At 45.5% G+C, this 14,069-nt stretch overlaps 1 protein-coding gene across 4 annotated transcripts in view; it reads right to left on the bottom strand.

Moving 5' to 3' along the window:
* Nucleotides 1–14,069, bottom strand: part of LOC142582408 (atrial natriuretic peptide receptor 1-like) — an 87,574-nt gene that overhangs the window by 35,795 nt on the left and 37,710 nt on the right. For all 4 annotated transcript variants that reach the window (XM_075692099.1, XM_075692100.1, XM_075692101.1 and 1 more), the window contains exons 2-4: nucleotides 5,544–5,696; nucleotides 4,330–4,487; nucleotides 719–854 (exon numbers count right to left, since the gene is read on the bottom strand). In XM_075692099.1, the coding sequence (XP_075548214.1) occupies nucleotides 719–854; nucleotides 4,330–4,487; nucleotides 5,544–5,696 (447 nt within the window). The remainder of the gene's footprint in view (nucleotides 1–718; nucleotides 855–4,329; nucleotides 4,488–5,543; nucleotides 5,697–14,069) is intronic.

Genomic DNA, 14,069 nt, shown 5'->3' with positions numbered 1-14,069 from the left:
GCGCTAATTCACTGCAATAGTGCCTGCACCCAACAGGCTACATGCATTTACTCGATGCCCTTTGTAAAATTTTGGTATATATGAATTGCGGCAAGTTTCCCAAGAAAAGAAAAGTACGATCGCCTACCAGCCTTCTAATTGGTATCGTTTTAATGCGCAATTGTTGCGAGTTGGTAGAGTTTCCACGTGCTTTAGTTATGACTGCAACTCGGGCGTGTTCGTATTATATTTGAATTTCGCGAAGGCCAACTAGTTTTATTTGTTTTTTTTTATTTGCGATAACATTGATGCTTTAGTTTTGAACAATGTGGACAATGCTCCGAACTGCAAAGATTCGAAAGATGGCCTTGTTAGCACTTTGCGTAGGAAGCATAACCCGACGAAGTTTCTTCGTGCCCCAGGTTGCAGGTGAGCTTTGTTGTATGGATAAGAGTGGGAAGACAAAGATATGTGCAATTATTGGGAACCTCGTTAGGCGACCTAGTATTTCAGGATAGGAAATGCTTATGAAAGAACGTTGTTTATACGGCATCTGGCAAGCGTTGCACATAATCGACGAGAACCAAATTTCCGATTGCACGTCGCTTAGGGCGTCAAGGCCACCACCTGCTGCAGTGTAAGTCAACGATTGTGAGACTATAGACAAAAAGTGCTAACAAGAAGCAACATGAACCTGCTGCTCACACCACCATTATGTAGGGTTCGAAACTGTGCTCACCGTTTATGCTCGCGTTTCGCATTTTGTTCACCAGGTTTTCTCCGTCGTGAGGGTTGAGGCCAATGGTCACGGTTTCGTTTATGGCCTTGCAGAGCATGACCACGGCATCGTGAAAGCTGGCCGTGAAGTAGTTTACCTGCAATAGAAGGAATTTATCAAAACACACATTACTCAATGAATAACTTGCTCAACCTGCATAGAGTGGAATGATTTCTTTCATATTATAAACACACTGAGGGGTGGGAGGGGAGGGGGGGGCTTGAGTTTTGCTTGCCGACAGAATGTTGCGCTGGTGCTTTCGTACTGCGTACACGACGAAGTACTAAGGCCTAGAACCGACAAATACCCCCCCCCCCCCGCCTCCCCTTCAAAAAAAAAAAAATACTTTTAAACATTTTCCCCACTATTCCTTGAGCTTGTCTGAATATAAAACATTTCGGTACATGTGGTGGGGCTCAGATTATTGTTCTCTCTTTTTTTTCTCTCAAGTCTCCAACAAACGTTCTAAGTGTGAGATGCATTGAATATGACAGCAAAAAGCGCACGACCATGTCAGCTTGGCAAACTATAGCCAAGGCATTGACCTCTGTCCCTATACTGACCGCCGCATTCTTCTGTGCGCATAATAAATTGACTGACAGCTGAGTGAGTTGGTGTGGATTCATAGCTAACTTAGGCAGCGCATTGCAGCGAGGTGGGAGGTTCGGTGGAAGTAGAACCCTCGACCTTTGCTGGGAGCCCAACCCACGAACATTTGTGTTATATACGCGGAGTTAATTAAGGTACAGTTTATTAAGATATAGGTAATTAAGGCACTTTGATGTGAATTATGGCGGCGCTAATTAAGGTAGAAATAGTTATGCTACAGTTAATTACCACACTCGAACCCACGACCATTGGAGGGAGAAAACAAGTAATATGAAGTAACAACGCATTCGAATGAGAATGTCAAGTAATTTAATGAATGTCTCATGAGCGCGGAGGCTTTCGCCCGCATCCTCTTTAGCATTGGCTAAAGTGACTGGCGCCTTTTTGTTTAATCTTTTGCTTCAATAGTTAAATTATATCTTAGACAAATAATAAAACATGCAAAACGAATGTCTGCGTCTTTTTGATTTACTTCGCACCGTAGCGAGAGAGATGTACTTCCCTTTCGTCTATTCGTTCGCAAGTCGTGCAGTCGCTCCACAATCGTGCAGTACCGCGCTCCAGCGTCGCGATCATGTTCTTTCATCCTCTCGGGTGTTCCTTAGTGTTCGTGATTGCGGCACTGACATATACCGCTAATCAGGCGTTCTCTTGCAGAGCGCGCCAATTCGTTTGCTGCGAGAAACGAGACCCACGCAACAGCTCGTGCGCGAGACCGTCACCGGAAGTGCGCCGCTCAATTAAAATGCAGGTGTGTGAAAAAAGAAAGGCAGCAGAAGAAGGCGGGGCCCGTGACGCATTCGTCACGTGATTATCCGGTTCGGTATGGGAGAATGCAGTGAAGGAATTCCTCTTGCGGAGGCTACACGGGGCAAGTCGAGAGAGTTTCTATGTTGGCGGTTTTTATTTGTACAATTCTACAATGTCATTCGCGCTTGCATGGGTACTCGAAATGGGCGTAAAAGTGAGCGCCAGTAACGTGCAGCCACTTGTGCTGCGCCGAAAGGAAAACAAAAGTAGTTGTGAGCGCCTGGTACTCTTTTGGAAATGGCCAGGCTAAATGTTCAGCGCGACAGGTTTAGCACCGCTAGGGCAGTAGAATCCTCGAAAGAAGTGTTTGTTTTTCCTTGAGCAGTAGATACGAGGGAGAAGTCGTTCCGAGTGTCCACACTTGCCGCTTGTGTTTATATACGCCTCCTCTCGGAAAGTCTAAAAGGAAGCAGCAGCAAGGCGAGTGTTCTTTTTTGCTCGCTGCCTTTCGACCACTTACGACGAGGTAGCCAGTGTAAGGTTGTTGCAGAAGAGCAAATGTCTAAATATAAGCGATAGAGTCTTTGTTAACTGTGCGTGTGAGAGTGAAGCTCCCGGAAGAGTTTCCAAGCTGCCAGGAACCACTGTGGCTAAGTAGTGGTTACTACGTGACGATGTGCTTAACATCATCAGAAAAGTCAGAATGAGTTACAGTGGAAGTCGTAGGCCATGCCATCTAATGAACAGCAATTTACCTACGGCCCTGAGCAACTTAAATATCGCCTTGTGCTCGTATTTGCCTGTGGTGTTCAAAGTTAGATGATGAGAAAAGCTAGAAGGGAAGACGAGTACTGCGCGGTGAACTATGAAAATAAGAGCTAAGAGTAACTCCGATACGTCATAAGTATAGGACAATGTGGCAATGAAAGATAGTTGACGGTGTACGCTGTCCTAGTGCATTATCACTCTACGCATCTACCCCAACCTTCTGTTACCCAATGAGAACAGTGAATGAGCAGCTGTAAAGTTTACTAGGACCTGCCGCGGTGGCGTAGTGGCTTTGATGTCTCACTACTAAGCCCAAGGCCGCGGGATCAAATCCCGGCCGCGTCGGCAGCATTTCGATGGAAGTGAAATGCAAGGACACCCATGGTGTCGTGCATTGGGTGCAGGCTGAAGAACTCTACATGGTCAAAATGAATCCGGAGCCCACCACTACGGCGTTCCTCATAGTCATATCATTGTTTTGGGTCGTAGAATCTCAGAATTTAATTTTAATTTAACGTTTACTGTGACGTAACAACTGGCTACCTTCTTTAAACTACACGTCCGCATTTGGGGCTCAAATCCGCAGCCGTTCCCGTCAATGACAGCCTTCATCTCGACGGACTAGCTTACTTAAGTCAATCATTGATGCCAGTGTGCTTAGCCAGGCAATGCCTATCGCCATGACTTATATCATGGTTTCGCAACTACAGGCAAGGCATCATCAGTTTGTGTGACACCTTCGTGTGGAAAACCAGAATTGTGGGGTAAACCAGACTTGGGCCTAAAACCCGGTTTCTTGACAATCTCGTATTCACACTTCCAATTCACGTGTCCTCCAACTCTTTCATGAGACCCTTCACACACTAACTATTCTGCAAGACACTGATTACTTTCCATTGATCTTATCCCTCAGAAGGCCCGTCCACTGCGAAGAACTTCGGCTCCGAACGATCCGTGTTGTACTTACAGCTGCCGTGATGCATTTACGGCTTTTCAGTAATCGAGAACGTGTCGGGTTTGCTTGCCGTCACATTCAATGCCACCGGAATCCTCTGGTCATTCACCCGCGCCTCCACTTGTCTGGCATTGTACTGAGCAGATAAACTCAACCTTTCCATCCGACCTTGTGCTTTAGTCCGAAAGCCTACCAGATACCGCAACTATGGGTGCACGGATCGCAACTAAGGGCGAACTTATGCATCACGAGAAAATGAATCATGCTTGCTCTAACTCGAACTAAATCAGTTGGCTTCATGGAAGGATACGTGATCGACACACAAGGCAATATTTCTTAAAATGACTTGCTGGGGGCATACGTAGTGCTTTGTTAGTAAGTAAACGCAAGCGCAAATGTCAACACACGCCCTTCTTTTCTCCACTCGACATATTTTTACTCGCATATTTGGCAACTCTGCAACTACTACGTCTATTCCGTGGCAACTTACCACTCGTTCCATGTAGTGAGGAAATTGATACTGCGTGCGTGCGCGGTGCTTCACCTCGTTGGAGAAGCGCATGTACTCGTCCGACACTGGCTGATTCAGGCTGATAATCATCAGTGACTCGAACGCCTCCCGAAGCCGCGCGCGCCGCTGCGGGTCATCTGTGCAAGTCAAAGTGGGAAAACAATGATGTAATATGCAGAGAAGCTGCATTGCACATTACATGCTAGGTGACCATCTATTTTTTCCACATATTGTTGCTTGAACGACTAACTGATAGCAAGGCTTCTAGCGATAAAATCTAAACTTTGAGAATGCGCCTTTTTGGCGGGATGAATTATGATATTTATGTCATGCTCGTCGGTTTGTGGCCTAGCATTTGTCAGAAAGAATACTAAGAAACAAAAAGAAAAAAAAAAACTTGGCATGTAAGTGATAACTTACTGTTAACATTTTTCTTTTCCTTTAATTCCGGGGTGCCGTCCACTGACAGGAGGTGTATATATCACTCGAAAATGCTCTCATATCCCTTAACATTAAAGACATGCAAAGGCTCAATTAGCAATCTCATGTATACTTATGTGTGCCTTACTCCCAGTCCCTGCTTTTCAACGGTTCCCCGTATATTTTGTATTACCAAAGAGTAGGAATTATCCACTCGAAGAAGATGCACTCTTCGAGACACGTCACCCTTTCGTGTCAGAGAGACTGCAGGTTCTTTAAGTGGTTATAATAAGAACGCAAGTAATTGTAGAGTGCACTTCCGCTAATTTGACTCCTACGAGGCTCATGATATCGTTTTGACCTGTATGACGACTGGCTTTAGAAGGTGCTAACGAAGCGCGGAATTTTTTAGGACATTTTAGTCTTGAAAGCAATGTCTTCGACGACTGCGATGCGTTCCTGACACTAAAAGCGTTTGTACATGTTCTTCGAGTGAATTCATTTCCAGTGACTGCGTTCGGGCAGCGTGTGTCCTCTATGCGCCATTCTACATACTAGACACGTTTTCTCTCTCTCTCTCTCTCTTTCATTCCCCATTCCCCTCCTCACATGTAGGATAGCAAACTGGACTCAGTCTCGTTAACCTCCCTGCCTTTTCTTCTTCCCTTCTCTCTCTCTCTACGAGCCTGACCCTTAGCCACGACGTCTCAACCCTCCAGCATTGCCACTTATGGGGACGGGTAAGTGAAGAAATATGCTCCAAGTGAGCTTACCGACGCCCTTGGACCACGACATGTTCCCAGCAGCCTCGCCCTGGAAGAGCTCCGGGTAGAGAAAGGCATACTCGCCGGATGACGTCATGCCCAAATCCTGTGCATGCTCCAGCATTGTGCGCACCTCCTTCTCGCCAGTCAGCAGGACCACGACTGTGTTAGGCAAAGAAGAAGCCAAGTCATTGAGTCATTAAAGCTTACAGAGAGACGCTTTAGTGTTCATAAAGATATGTATGATACCACAACACAGCAGGCACGAAAAAAAAAGAAACGAACTATAGCTTTAATTTTCAATAAAGAGGAAAACAATACATAGAAAGGAATACATTTATTATGACAGATAAGCTGAGAGATCGGCCTCAGTCATAGTTCTGACTTGCTACTTGGCATTGGGGAAGGGAGATGGAGTTAAAATAAGAGAGAGGTGTTTGTGATGAGGGTTAAGGGGGGGTGGTGTTGAGTGAGCCTGAACGGCGAAGGCTGTTCAAAGTGTCAAATCTACGCCGCTCTCGTGCAAGAACTTGATGATAGCCTTTAGGACATCACGCAGGCAAGAATCCGGCCAAGATCCCAATAGAGCCTTTTCAGACAAAGGTCAATTGGTAAACTTGAAAAAAAAAATAAACTATACCAATGATTGCCTTTGCACAGCATACCGCGGGCAGATGCACAGGACGTGTTCTGTTGTCGCGTGTACCTCGAACTCCTCGCAGTCGGGACTGTTTGCACGGCCAATACGGCGTTAGTATAGTAGAGTAAACGCCACACTTAAGCTTGCATAACTTCTTTTGATTGTGAGCGGTAATATTACTTGTATGTACAGGTCGAGTGCGTGAAGGCGTCATCAACGGTGAGTCGTAAGCGCCCAGTATTGTCTAGGGTTCTCCTGCTAGATAATTAGTGTCTGGTCGAGAAAACGGCATGGACACTTAGGTGGCGTTATAGCGAGCCATCTTTGCCTCTTCATCGTCAAGCTCACTTTCATATAAGCCACAGTGCTGACGAATCTGTTTATATGCTGTACGATGGCCAGTTCTGAGGGCGAAATCGTGTTGTTCTACGACATCTTCAGCAAACGGATAAGGTTCTTGTTCAAGGGCAGAATCAATCACTTGACGCACTTTTATTGCGTCACAACATTTAGTCCAGTATTTAGGTGGTTCCATTGGTATAAAATGGAATGATTCACTACAATTTCGGCCGCGATGATGTAGTTTGGTGGTCGAGTGGAAAGAGCCTCCAGATTGGTATTACGAATGCAGCTCTTGAAGTATTCGGAGACACCGATCCGTCAGTATATATATGTGCATGGAAGCGGTATATACTGTAGAAATATGGGATAGGACGAATTTTCTAAGGCCACATGAGGGTATTCTTAACTTTTTAGCAACTCCCGGAATAGAGAGGTGCAGCAGAGGCCTTGACAAAATCCATGCTGGGACGCTCGCTACTTTGGCCGGAGCAAAGCGTGATGGAATGGCGCTCTCATGATATAATGGAGGTTGTGAAAAAGATATTTCTGGACGTGAAATTTGAATTGTTGAAAGCGGGTGACGTTCGTGGTGGGTCAACAGTCAAAGATAAGCCCTTAGACGTTCGGAGGAGCGGTGAACCTCTATTAGGCAGACGCGTTCTTCATAAATCGTGCCTTTGGTTGGCGTGCAGCGTAGCAGAGAGACATATTCGCGATGGTACTCGCGATGTCAGCTCTCAAATATATGTAGGAAAGAAGGGCTAATATTTGCTATGATAGGTAAACTATATCGTAGGCAGTAGGCAGTCTACAAGAAGTGCTACTTAAAGTTGCACCAATGATCGCTGTGATGGGCCCCACTTCACTTATGCAGCATATCTGAACATCTGTACGAAGTTGTCTAGCTTGAACTTGACCGTTGTCACGTGCTTAGACCAGAACGTGTTTCGGTAATTAATGAAACCTAAGAATCTGTGGTGCATTACGTATGGCATAGGTGTGCCGTCAATTAATCTGATGTCGGTGCGAAGGACAAGAGAAATAGAAAGGGAACGCAGGGATGTAAACCTGGCTGCTCCTGGTTTGCTACCGTACACTAGGGGAGGGAGAAAGTTAAGAAAGTCAGGAAAGTGGAACGGGAAAGAGGTGACGCGAGCGCACATACGACAACGTTCACTGCACGATGTTGCCTCAGGGCTTAATGAAAAGTGAATAACTAATTAAAGTCAAATTGATTCATTGCTTACGCGGAGCACATATATGAGAGAGTGAGAGAGAGAGAGTGCGTGAGAGAATGAAGCGATGGCACTATGGCGAGAAAACTTGTTTAAGAAATAGTCGATACTGGAGGAATTATTCTCCAGCGATCGTGCACCTCTCTCTAGTCAATCTTTTGTCCACTAGCGCGCTGCCTGAAGAGTACTGAATAAAAAGATATAATACTGGGGTTTCAAGTGAAAAATACATTACCTACATTTCTAAGTCATAAGTTGCTGTAGCTTTTATTTTTTTGCGATACTGTCTATCCGAGTGCATGATGATTCCAGCAAAGGGATAGAGATCGACCGCATTTTGTTTATTGACGGTGCCGTAAAGCTCCACCTTCCTGTTTGTTGCTTTCATGGGGCTCACTGTTGCCTACGTTTCCAAATTCGTGTGCGGGTAGATGTCTGTATTTATTTTCTCTCTCTTTTTATCTCCTATGATGCATTAAAAGAACTTTCTAAGATTTTGTAGGTGGTTATGTTGTGGATATTGTAGAACTTTTAAACGTTATATGTCTACACTATGTTTTTATGAAACGTGTAGCGTGTAAACTCCTGCACCGTTGCTTTGTGCTGCCTTTGGGCTTTCAAGGGGTGGCGGGGCCAGTTAAGCTGCCGTAACGTAGCTTTTACCTCGTTGTCCTTACCACTCATGTACAACTTTTGAATGTACCGAAATGTTAAAACAACTGTACTTCAAACTTCACACATACAACAGCATTCCAAAGCTTTCTCTTGGCTACCCTCTCCAGTTATCATTGTACTTTCTCTCGCTAGTGCGCATGTATATTCACAGAACTGTTGATGCATGCGGTTTCCTTGTCATATATTCTTGGAATGGGGAAGTTGTGAGCATGATGGGTGGGCTATGCGGTGTAAATAACATAAAATGGCAGTGAGTGTTAAATAAGCTATTTCCAGCGCATAGCGGTCTTTCATAACGCAGCGCAAGCTTTCTGAGTAGTGTAGCTCAGCGCACCCGAAATGCAAAATATCCTACTTTTGTTCACTATACTCCTTAGGGCTGCGACTCAGGACTCAATAAAGTTATTTCCTCCTCCTCCTTGTTCACTATACAATATCAGGGATTGCGAACAAACTCTGTCACTAACCTTACTTCTATTCCAGCGCTGTATTTCAAAGCGCCACTGCGGTTACGTTACGTTCGGCTGACGAATCCTGTGGGAAAAGAGCGATGGCGGCATCAGTGCAGTGCCGCATTTTTTTCATTTCCGCGACCACGGCAAATGAAATTATAATTTTCATTGCTTGGTTCACTGGTTATTTCTCTTGGCTATTTTCTTCACTTCTGTAACTTCGTAATGGGAGTCTACTAATGGAGGGGCGTTTTTTCCCCCTCATTCTGGAGACCTTTCAGGCTGACAACTGGGAGCCAACGAAGTGCATGCGAAACTGTTACCTCGTAGACACTCATTACGGGAACCCATTAGGACTTCTGGTGATTTGATGCTCGCGTCATATACTCTCCACTCCACTCAGAGTAAAGTGGTAATGACTCTGCACTTCTACCTAACCACGGCCCGTCGAGTATAATCTGTTCTGCGAAAGATCAGAACATGACCATGAGTGAGGTTTTTGTTACAAATATGAGTGTTGATGTGTTTGTTCGCTAGAACCAGTCACATAAGCGTGACCACGAACAACAGTTACAGTTACCCTTAACGGAAAATGCGGTAGCAATGACCTCATCGTCATTTTTTTTGCCGGTCTCAGTCTTTCGTTTTGTCACATAAGTCAACAGTTTACTAGTTGATGCTCATGGTTTTCTGCAAATAATTATGCGCTTGGCCGATAACACGCGAAGATCTAGCATGCGGTGTTAGACAATCCTGTGTTACCATTTCTTTCAGTGTAAAATCGTTTTTTTTTCTTCAATGAATTAAAAGAGAATCAATTATTACGCCGAAAAACGGGATAACTGCGGTTAGATTTTATATGCCAGCTATACACTTAGCACGTGCACAGTATACTACAAAACTGACGCGTCTCTATAAAACCGGATACAAAATAAATTATATATATATATATATATATATATATATATAAATTCAAAAAGGAAGGAAGACATTTGCATATATTTTTACTTATTTATTTATATACGACTGTTCATCTAGCCAGCGCCATTTGGAAAGCGCACTCCACAGATATCAAGCAAGCATAAGACAGAAAAAAGAATATCTCCGACAGCCCGCGCTATCCTGATACAAGAAAGACCAATTTCCTGGTCCCACCACGATGGCATTCCGACTAGTTGCGGAGCATCCAAGCCGGGCGACCACTTCGGAAATGGCCAGCACTGGCCGCGCACTTTATAGGACCGCTGTTTCGGGTGAGCGTGCCACGAAGTCCTGCCATTACGTCGCCTCAGAGGCGAAGGCAGCAAAAGCGAGGCGCTAAAAGAAAGCTGATAAGCTTGGTGGATCATCCGAGCACAGTCGTAGCACGTCGACCCGATGCCCGCGTTTACTGCCCTTGCGAGAGGAGATCGTGAATATATAAAGTCTTCGCAGCGTTCGAGTGAAGTGGGCCTGCGAGCAAAAAGCTAAGTTTGCGGGAAAGCGTTGTGCTGAAATGTAGCGCACAGATAACGCGCAGACGTACGCGAAAATTTGAGCGTCTTTGAAGCCTCTTTGAAACCTGTTTGAATATTGATGCAGGATTCAGGTCCACGTGTAGGGTATCTAGTACGTATCATCTCGTATTGATTGTTAACAAAAAGTATCCCTTTGTTGCACTCATTAACAGGCACTCATTTGCGCCAAGAACCTGAGTAGACTGGAACCACCTCCCTTCCTAGATCACTGCCATCTCTTACTTGAGAAAAAACCAGTGTACTTAGGTTTAGGTGCACGTTAAAGATCCCCTGGTGGTCCACATTTCTGGAGTCCACCACTACGGCGTGCCTCATAATAAGTTCGGGGATTTAACACGTAAAACCACATATTTAAATTTTTTTTCTTACGTTAAGAACTAACAAGACAGCCACTAATACTCATATACGTTCTTGCCCCTCCTCTCTGTGAAGCTTTCGCGCAATTGAGAGTATGAAAACAAACAAACAAACAAACAAACAAACAAACAAATACAGGATGCGGTTGATCTTAAGCGCCAGAAAAGTAGAAAATCCGATGCACGAGGCTGATGCTTGACATGTGAGCGTAGCCGGCCGGCCAATGGCAAAGAACACTTACGAACGAAAAGCTTCGTGAATTCGGCACCAGGGCCGGTATAATGCAAGACTTTGTTTCGTTCTATTCTACTGATTTCTCATCGCTCACCGCTCACGGCCGGCATATCCCGGTGGTAAAGTGCACGGAAGACCGCTCGGACCACTGACGAGACGCGAAAAGAAACAGCAGTGTTGTAGAATCGTTACAATATCTCGGCGTGTTGCTGTTTATTGCAAAGCAAATTACTTCAATGAAACACTTACGAGAAATAGGGCCTGCTTCAGCCTGTGACTGTGGCCATGAAATCTTTAATAACTTAACTTGAGCCATAAAAATCCACGAAAATGTTATATTCAGTTTCGCAACGTAGTGGAGAACACTGGATATAGAAAACTCAGAAACTCCTTTGAGCATGACTCTGACGCCACCCAACTGTTTGTAGGTAGTAAAAATGCATTCATTTTTTTTCTTCATTCTTACTGATCACATCGCAGTTACGCTGCCTAGCGTTTCTAGCCTTAGAAAAGAACAGTGAACGAGGTGCTCCCGCATAGGTCAAGCATAGTTGGGGGACGCGGCTTCATCTGCGTAGTCATTCCTGTTGATGTTGCACTGTCCTGGAAGCCATTGAAAGAGTATGCTCTGTCCCTTATCATGGTTGCGGTGATAAATTTCTCGAATTTCTGAGGCCAGTTGTTCAATGGTTCCGTGATGCATTGGACTTTGTATGCAATGAAGGGCGGCCCTTTAATCACTTAAGACTGGCCATTGCTGCGGTGATTCCTGTTTAATAAAATCAGGGGCAGCACGGAGTGTCGGAGGTTCTGCACTCGTCGAGGTGGTAACACATGAATTCTTCGACCTGATATCTTCATATTTTGCCGGGATGACGACTGCAGCAGCAGAACTGTTGAGTTTTACCGACGCATCTGTGTAGACACGTTGCCGAAACCTGTGCACGTTGTAAATGTGACATAAAGTTGCTTGCTTCAAAGCTTGCAACGGCGCTCCAGCTTTCTTTCTAATGACCGGAAATGTCAATTGTACTCGCGGCTGGTGCAGCACCACAATGGGTCTGATAATCGTGTAGCAGGCGTGGATTGCGAGGGCAAGTAGGACTGATGCCTTACAATACTTTTGGCAAATGTAGAACATGACCTTTTTGCTGGCAAGCGAGCAAGATGGTGTTAGGCAATCCGAGTAACGTGTCGTATGTCTGCTCTCAGGACATCTGTTTGAATGTAGACTGTTAAAGGAGCGTATCTGGCAATGACCACTGTCGCAATCGATGACGTAGTTTTTGGGACACCGAGACAAGTTTTGAGTGCTTGTGCTTGCACACTCTGGCGTTTGAGGATATTTGTAGTGCAAGTATTTCCTAGTACAGGTAAGCTATACCGCAGGAAGCACAAAAATAATGCTTTGTATGGTTGCAACATTGATGATACAGCTGCGCCCCAGGACTTCGATCCCTCCAAGAATCGCGAGAAGGTCCACAACGGGGGCCAAATGCTTTGTCCAGTACAAGACGTGAGGGATCCGAGGCAAGTCTCTACCAGTGATGAAACCATGAAATCGGGGCGTTCGTCTGTATGGCTTGGCTTTGTATGATCCGCAAAGCATACGGGGCCATCTCCTTGTTAGTAAAAGCAACGAGTGAACACTTCTCCAGTGAAAGCTCCAGGCCTTACCTTCTTGGGTATGTTGACCCTGCCGTTAAAGCCTTCTGAAGTTGTGTGCGGACTTAGACGCGTGTCACTCCTGAAGCCCATATGCATATGTCGTTTGCATATACGGAGAACTGAACAGTTTGCGGCAACGAATCGGCGATACGAACGAGTACCAGTTTGAAAGGGGCAGGGCTGAGTACTTCGCCTTGCGGTACACCACGACTGGTACGTATAGCTAGACGGCATTGGTCCGTCTTCAGTCAAAATAAAGATCTTCCATTCAAATAGCTGCGTATTCAGCGAACGATATGTCCGCCAATCCCTACAGCTTCTAAGGCGTCCAGAATTGCATGATGATCTACATTGGCGTAGGCACCTTTAATATCAAGGAATAAGGCCGGTGAAATTCGTTTCAGGTGTTTCCGGTGCTGTACATCCTTTACAAGATCAATAACGCTATCTATTGACGGGCGTCCGCGTCGAAAGCAAGCCATTACCTCTGGATAGACATTGTAATATTCCAATCACCATTCTAGTCGTTTAAGGATCATTATCTCCATTACTTTGCCGACGCAGCTGTCCAGTGCTATTGGACGGTAAGATGACAATTACAATGAAGATTTGCCTGGATTAAGGAGTGGAACAAGGCGATTGGATTTCCACGTCGTAGGAACCAAGCCGTCACGCCTTGATGCGTTTTATAGGCCAAGAAGTGCATGTCTGGCCCCTTGACCAAGGTTTGCAAGCGCAGAGTATGTGATGCCATGGGATCCTGGTGACGAAGATCGGCTACACCCAGCGAGTGCGGCCTCCAGTTTTCCGATCGAGAAAGGAGAGTCGATACGAGGATCCCGGGAGCAAGGGGGGCAATAGGAATAGGTGTGCAAGGCTGGAACGTGGGGCCCGCGATCATTGCAGAGTAATCTTCGACTACGTCGACTTCTTGGCGTCCTCGATGGAGGGCTAGAGATTTAAATGGACGGAGCTGTTGAGGAGCTGTTCGAAGTCCACGGACTGTTCTCCAGACAACCGGCAGAGGTTTACGCGGATGAAGCGACTCACAAGAAGACTTGCAGCGTTGATTGTGCAGTACAGCAATGCGACGCTAAATTTTCTTTTGAATGCGTCTGACCTTTCCAAGGTCGTAAACCAATTTAGTCCGTCTGTACCGTCGCTCCGCTCGCCGGTAAATAGCATGGAGGCTCTGTATTTCCGCCTCGAAATCCGCGTACTTCTCTAATGACCGAAACGAACTCACAGCATCCTGCATGGCCTTGGCGATCTAAATTTGCAGTGTGGACGAAAAGCATTTGTGGCACGCGTCTTCCATAAGTGCATTAAACATGGACCAATCGACTGTTTGTTGAAATGTTGATGAAATTTATTTGGTTAGTAAGGCCTACGAAGGACCAAAACAAGGAGAAGTC

Source organism: Dermacentor variabilis, chromosome 5 (genome assembly GCF_050947875.1).
Source record: "Dermacentor variabilis isolate Ectoservices chromosome 5, ASM5094787v1, whole genome shotgun sequence".
Taxonomy (NCBI): Eukaryota; Metazoa; Arthropoda; class Arachnida; order Ixodida; family Ixodidae; genus Dermacentor; species Dermacentor variabilis.
The sequence above is the reverse complement of the archived record's forward strand: the minus strand, read 5'-3'. Positions and strand labels throughout refer to the sequence as shown.